Below are 7,366 nucleotides of genomic sequence, written 5' to 3' on the forward strand. Positions count from 1 at the left end.
TGCGGTTTTGGGCCTGAAATTTGGGCAGGAAGTCCGAAAAATTGGACGCCGAAGCTTTTTAGCATCCAAAATTTCAGATGTTCTTATATATCGACGTGTACGAGGCAGATTTAGAACTGCAGACTTGAAGGGAGCACACCCTTGTCCGCCACATCAGTTGGGCTTCCACAAAAGTTGAAAGAGGAGGAGAGGCTGAGGAAATGGCATCTTTGCCTATGACGTGTAAAGTGCTGTCCGCAACACTTTGGTTGCACCAAATCATGTATGTAGATGCAATTCGACCTCTACATTGCCTCATTCTTGATAAGACAACTATGAAACACCACCCAGCCAGTGCTTCATCAACCTAGCGAAATGAAACACTTTCATAATCGTAGTAGAACAGCGCCGGCGAAAACAACAGACCAGACGAGGAGAAGGACACGTAACACAAGGCGCCTTGTGTTACGTGTCCTTCTCCTCGTCTGGTCTGTTGTTTTCGCCGGCGCTGTTCTACTACGATTATGAACCAACTAGCCCAAAAGTACATTTAAACACTTTCATTGTTATCTCATAACAATATCCTTAGGAATCCTCCTTAACTTTTTTTCTGAAATTTCGCTTCGAAGTATTCGAAAAATATCCTAGAAATATTCGAGAAATATTCGAAAAATATTCGATTCGATTCGCACTCACACTTCAATATTCGAATTCGCTTCGCACCCAAAATTTTGCTATTCGCACAGCTCTAGTTAAATACCTACAATTTTCGCTCAGTGACTGGTGTTTTACTGTTGAGCATTATGTCCAGGGTTCGATTGCTGGCCACAGAGGCTGCATTCCAATTCATGCAAAATTCAAGAACACTAGTTTACCGTGCATTTTTAGATGCGCATTGGAGGTCGCCAGGGGCTCTGAAGCCCCTCTTTCTGTCTCTCATAAAACATGTTTCACTTTGAGACAGTAAACAATTGATGAATATAGTGAATTCTTGTCTTTTCTGTGTGCTCCCTCTCCCCCTTACCATACCAGGATGTATCGGAAGTCTCCCATGAAGATGCAGTGCCAAGGACTGAATCAGAAGACGACCCTCCTCGCCAGAATGAGGGCTCTCAGCCCCCGCCTAGCTAGTTACTTGGTAGGAGAGCCTTTTCTTATAATTGTTCGTGATTATAGGTGGTATGTCGGGCACATGAAGTAAAGCAAGCTTTTCCATTGTAGAAGCTGCACAGAGGCCCAAGCCCTTTTCATGACTAGTTCATTTTGAGCTTGCCGTGCAGGCAACATTCAACAGTGCATACGTGCCAAGTTCAAGGAATCTGAATCCGGGTGATTTCCGAAATGGAGGGAGGGGGGGAGGGGCGTGGCGCAGTGCCAATGTCCCTCGAACCCCCCCCCCCCTTTTTTTTCACAAAAGAACATCCGAAACAGACAGGGGGGGTGGGGGGTAAACAGCCCTGTAAGCGTAAACAACGTTGTGGGCTTACAATGGCTTATAAGCAACGCAGGCAGGGTATCCAACTACAGTAGGATCTTGGTGATACGAATCTCAAGGGGGAGCGAAAATATTCATATTGTGTGAAATTTCATATCGTCCAATAACTAGCAAAATCGGTTTTCAAACCACAATATACGCATAAAACATTTAAGTCAACGTCCGATTTTTCGGACTCCCTATGGATCGTCCGAAAAATCGGGCAGTCCGAAAGAATGAATTCATGCTTTTTTATTCCGCTCAAGCGTTCAAATCACCACAGCCACGTCCGAAATAGCTTTAATGCCTCCCAGTAATTTTGGTGTGCACCCAAGCTCTCGCAAATTCGGTACCTGCCGCGAACCCCGCTTAACTACAAGCCAACCGCTACTTGCAAGTTCGCATCTCATGATGAGCGCCGCTGATACAGCAAAGTGCGGGATAGATTACGGCTCTCTCGCATGGAGCGTTTGGAAACGATGACGCGGAACACAAAGACTGTGGCGAAAAAGCGGACGACTCGTCCGGCTTTCCCCGATGCGTGTGCGCATGTAAACGATGCGCACGCACACCGCCAAATCTCCGCCGATACGGAGCATTTGCTGCCGTGTCAAGCCAATCGTTTCTAGTTGTGTGCAGCACATCGCCAACTAAGCTGACGCTGTCACTGTACTGTTGCTACATCGTACGCACGCATTTATCATGAAAGGGTTCGTGATGTGCACTTTATTCCTGACCGCACACGGGCGCGGCAATGACGAGCTGGTTTCGTCCATGAAGGCAACGCGTCTGTGCGGCGCACTTGGCGGTCTCGCACAAAGAGGCAGCAGGAATGGCGGCGCGGCGCGTTTGGATTCTCGCCTAGATTAAATGCGTGCAGTACGCATGCAACTGCGCTAGGCCACATGCACTACCGAGCAGTTAACTGAAGATGCTTATCGTAAGGGTTGTCAGCGATTAAGCCGTACTGCCGCGTTTGCCACCTGCCGCGATCACGCCTCCGTGCATTTCCGCTGCTTATCCGTAAAGACATCGCCGCACGGCGCCGTGATAGCGGCCCCTTTGAATTTTTGGTCTGCTTCACCCCATAACGCTTCGGCATTGCGGCAAAGCTGACTTTTGGACTCTGCTGCTGTCGCAAACAGATCGACTCTCGAAAGCGCTGGTTTGAACCTACGAGATGATAGACATGGCAGAGGTGGGCCTTAAAATAATGCCTTTCGGACCTGCAATTTGAGCAGAAAGTCCGAAAAATCGGACACGGAAAAGTTTCAGCGTCCGAAATTTCGGACGTTCTAATACATGGACGTCTATGGGGCTGGTGACGGTGTCGCGAAAGTGTCCGAATTTTAGAGCACGTCCGGAAAATCAGGCATCCGAAAAATCGGCAGTTGACTGTATTTCCGTCAACGTGTACGAACCAGTAAGGGACGGCGCATCTGGCTGCCGCAAAAGTGCACGTCAAAGCTTTGCTTGAGGCCAACTGAAAGTTAAATGCCCAAGGCCACTCCACCACAGTCATAAATCATAAGCGAAGATCAGCAGGAACGCTGAAACGCTCTGTGCCTTTTTTTACTAATTTATTGCCTTTCATCTACCGCTGCATTAGCCGCTGCAACCGCAGTTTCACAGCGGTGGTTGCAGCAACAGAAGTTCCATTTCCGATTCGCGTGAGCTGGCCGTGCACGTGCCTTCAAAACCACTTCGTTTGTTGCTATCTATGATCACATTTGCCGCGGTTTTGTTCGTAGCTTTTGCGGAAAGCAGCATCGCTTTGACTGGGTGAGTGTTGGACGCGCGTGCACTTGCGGAGTTCTGTCATTTTTCGTCGTTGCCATACATCATCGTGTCAAGAGCGACCACGGTTTCGTCCACAACAGTTGCGGCAAATGATAACCACAGTTCTGGCAGGATGTGCGCTGGCCGCATGTGTACTTTCAAAGAAGGCACGCTGCTCTCGGCCATCGCTCAACGGTTTCGGTGTCAAAGTTCGCATTACCCGTTGCGATGCGGAAAAATGTTCGGAACATCTGAATTTTGGCCCATTAAAGACAGTGAACTTCGGCTGGGGAATTTCACAAATTCATAGCAGCCGGTTTCGCATCACCGAGATATTACCAATACTACTATACGTTTAGATTAACGGCTCCTAAATTGGTTTAGATGGATCGAATTTGGTTGGATTTTTGTCAAATTGGCCAGATCACACACAAAAATTTTTATTTCCGTGATATTTGTGTGCTAACCGTACAACCGTAAGAAACTGTCGAAATAAGGGAGTCTCCCGGATAATCCGGAAAACTTGGCAGGTATGCAGTGGCACCACTGAACGTAGCAGTCATTATTGGGTTGACTTACACGAGATGTCCTCCCACTCACTCATGTGACTATTAGGCTTGCAAACAGTAAAGATGTTGTAGTAAGGAACACATGGTGGCACCTCATGTGCACCTGCCTTATTTCTACCGCTGGGCCGACGCTCAACATTATGTATGGGACAAACAGGATGCATGGTGAAGTGTATTTGCACTATTACGCATACTCCCTTTTCATTAACGCTGTCGCTCATTACCTGGAATGACTATAATATGCATAAGTTTGCCACCTGCCCAGTTTTCTCTTGAACGGACTGACAAGTTTCGTGGAAAGGACGAACCAGTGGGAGGTGCGCCAAAAGGGTTGAGGGTGAGGCTTGACGGAAAGCGCATCAGAGCCCAGCTGTTTGCGAGAAGTAGGTCAATGAAGGTCTCGGTGGAGTATAAAGAAGGGTGTCGGTTCTTCGGGAGTTCACTCTTCCAGAGTGGCCAAGACTGCTCATACTCCCGAGGAACAAGCTGCCCGACATAGGCAATAGAAAGGCAATAGTCTGACGAAGGAGGGCGTCAGCTTCACTGTTTCAACAACTTTCACGGTGTGGAGATGGCCGTTTTTCGTTTTCTTTTTTTTTTTGCATAATGTCTGTATTTGTACTAATGCATAGTTTTAATTTTGTGTGAAATGCAATGGCCAGTTGATGTCTACCAGCCCCAATATCCTGCCAAACTGTTTGTGATAGCTTGTGCCTGCTGTCCCCCAACTTGTGATAGAAAATAAAGTTTAGGAATTGATTTTCAAGGCATAACATCAAGTTGTCAGCTACCAGTGTGCTGCAACAGTGAAAAGTAGGTTACAATGCCATCTGAACATTTCAGTTACTTGTGACATTGCAGATAGGCACATGAAGTGAACTAGCGTGGAGCGTGTTTCAGAGGAAAGATTAACATTCTTGTTTTCCTTTCTCTTGCAGGATCGTGGAGCGTTTATAGATCAAAAGCAATGAACTCCATGTTATAGTGATGAGTCATTGAGATCTTGATGTTTAGTCGATATTTTTGTGCAACTTTCTCTCCTATTAAAGTAATGGTATTTTTGCCCATTCACTGACATGACCAATAAAGTCATCAATTGTTCATATTTATTCTTGTGGTCTTTATTCTGTACCCTTCGAAGGAAGCACGATGTCTGAGCTCCTTTCGTTCACATTATTTTATATTGTTATCTTAGATTCATCATCTCACTTGCAGTATTTAGTTGATACCGGCTATGCTCCTAGTACTAAGTGACATGAAACTCGTTTTAGTCAGGAAACCTGTCTTGTTAAGCCACCTTTGATTAGTGCGGGCTGAACTGCAGCAACTCCGTGTGATTAAGGGAGTTAAAAGGAGAGAAGCCTCTCTCCTTAATTGTATCCGCACTTCAGACTGAGTTTAATAGGTGGCACTCAGGCAGAGCGGTTGCCGGCCACCTTTTTCAAGACTAGATCCACCTGCAGCAAATGGCACACCTCCCTCTTCTTAGGTCACAGTAGTAGCATGCAAAATGAGCATAGTCTCGTCACCTGTAGCTGTTGGCTGTCTGCTTCATGGGGATGAAGTCAGTTTGTAATGCTGGTTGAGCAAGCGATGTTCATGAAAGACGTATGGTGAGAAAGAGAAAGGTTTACTTGTAGAAAAAAAAAAGGCATAGTGGTCGGCCTGAAGTACAGAGTGCTGTGGCCTGCTACTCCGCCGTGCACAGCAAAGTACAACGCATGCCTAAGTAAATTCAACACTTCTTTAGCCCCTGACCCTCGTGCCATCCCCACTTTGCGGGCACCCCGAGGAATGTACTTCTTTCATGACCAAGCATGATCTCCAAGTCACCAGAATCATCTCGCGGATGCATCCAGCAAACGCTGAAAGCGTCAAAGGGAAGGACGGAGAGAAAAATAGAGGTACTGAACTGATTGTGTTGGGTTGCAAGTAAAGAAACCTTTGATCGCCGTCGCCGTCATCGCTTTCGCGTCCATGAAATACACTTCGCTATGAACCACGTACAGCCTTTATAGCTGGCTTTTCCCCATAGCCCAGAAGCTTGACGGTCGAGCCTTATTGTTGGTGGAGAGGTGATACCAGGCGACGGCACCGTCTCTGCGAGCATTTTACTTATTTAATAAATGCGAAAGCATTTCTACGCCGACTCAACGAGAAAACTGTCCGTCCCTCTGTCGCATAGGATGGTCATCTCCACAAAGAGATAAAGCAAAATAGATTTCGTGATATTGTAATAAAAGCCCCCTCTAGAACAACTTAAGAAGATTGTACGCATCAGTAAAATTTAGACTTTGCAGAAGTTTAATGCTAAACTCGCGTTTCGGTGATCAAGGTGTGCGCTTTCTGAGTGGTCCGTTCTAGACGCTGACGAAAGATGGAAAGACGTCATGCTGACGCCGCCTGAAAACGGCGTTCTATAGAGACGGCTGCAACCTACAATTTCACGCTTACGCATCACTTGGACAACTCCAAAGGTGGTTCTGCGTGGAAATTTTATTAAGGCGAGAGTCTTATATGCCTCATGAGGAGGGCCACTTGCGAAAAGCCGGCGACTAATACAAAAATAATAATAATAATAATTGGCGCAGCTTTCATTAGTGGCGTAAGGCTGGAACAGCGGATCTGGGCGGCCTTCCTTGTTTCTCTTTCGCTCTGTTTCTTTCCTTCTCTATATATCTGTTTCTTTCTCGCTCTTTCTATGGTTCTCCCTTTCTGTCTCTCTGTTTCTCGCTTTCTCCATCTCTATATTTCTTTCTTTATCTTCGTTTCTCTCTATTTCTGTCTTTACCTCTGTTTCTTTCTCTGTCTTTCTCTCTATGTCTCCCTTTCGTTCTATCTCTTTCTCTCTGTCTTTTTCTTCTCTTTTTTTTTTCTCTCTCTCTCTCTCCGTACTCACTCCTGGCCGTCTCCTAGGCGGAGCCGTCGGCCCGCCCCACCAACTCGCAGGACTCGGAATAAAGTTATTTCCTTCCTTCTCTCCGTACTCGTTATCTCGCCCATCCGAGTCCACGCCACACAAATCGGCGCAGCGGGATGCACGTGTTCGTGGGGCGAAGCAGAGGAGCACGAAGAGAGCGTGCGCCGGCATGATGATGATAGTTTTTGCGAAGGCGAGTCGGAGATTTGCCGGGCTTGCAACACCTTTTCAGCATGGTGATAAAACGCTGCCGATCGGCAGTCGAGGCTCCTGAGCACACGTGAGCCAAACATAGCGCGGCACGTGGCCTGGAATTTACAATTAATTCTCAAATTCAGCTATAAATCGTTCCCTCTCTTCTCGACAAATAATGCCATAAACCCAAATGACCGCGCCATAAACCCAAAGTCAACGGCCATTGGCTGATTTGAGCATCGTGCGCTGCATAGTTACCGTGGCAGCCACGTGCCCGCTCGCGCGCTCGCGATTTCGCTGGAAGTAAGCCGTACGTTCAAAGAAAAAAGAAAAGAAAGTGCTCAAGGTCATGACGCGCGCTGACAAAGCATATTCTTGTCCCCTTGTCATCCCCCTCCCTGCGTAGCTTTCAGCGCGCTCGCTAGTACGAAAGGAGAGAGAAAGCGCTTG

At 47.1% G+C, this 7,366-nt stretch overlaps 1 protein-coding gene across 6 annotated transcripts in view; it reads left to right on the top strand.

The window, feature by feature from the left end:
* LOC119382527 (uncharacterized) overlaps positions 1 to 4,910 on the top strand; it is an 84,955-nt gene extending 80,045 nt beyond the window's left edge. For all 6 annotated transcript variants that reach the window (XM_037650260.2, XM_049412228.1, XM_049412229.1 and 3 more), the window contains 2 exons: positions 1,012 to 1,117; positions 4,740 to 4,910. In XM_037650260.2, the coding sequence (XP_037506188.1) occupies positions 1,012 to 1,110 (99 nt within the window). In that variant the 3' untranslated portion in view covers positions 1,111 to 1,117; positions 4,740 to 4,910. The remainder of the gene's footprint in view (positions 1 to 1,011; positions 1,118 to 4,739) is intronic.
* Positions 4,911 to 7,366: the final 2,456 nt, after the last annotated feature.

The sequence above is a fragment of the Rhipicephalus sanguineus genome, chromosome 2 (assembly GCF_013339695.2).
Source record: "Rhipicephalus sanguineus isolate Rsan-2018 chromosome 2, BIME_Rsan_1.4, whole genome shotgun sequence".
Lineage (NCBI taxonomy): Eukaryota > Metazoa > Arthropoda > Arachnida > Ixodida > Ixodidae > Rhipicephalus > Rhipicephalus sanguineus.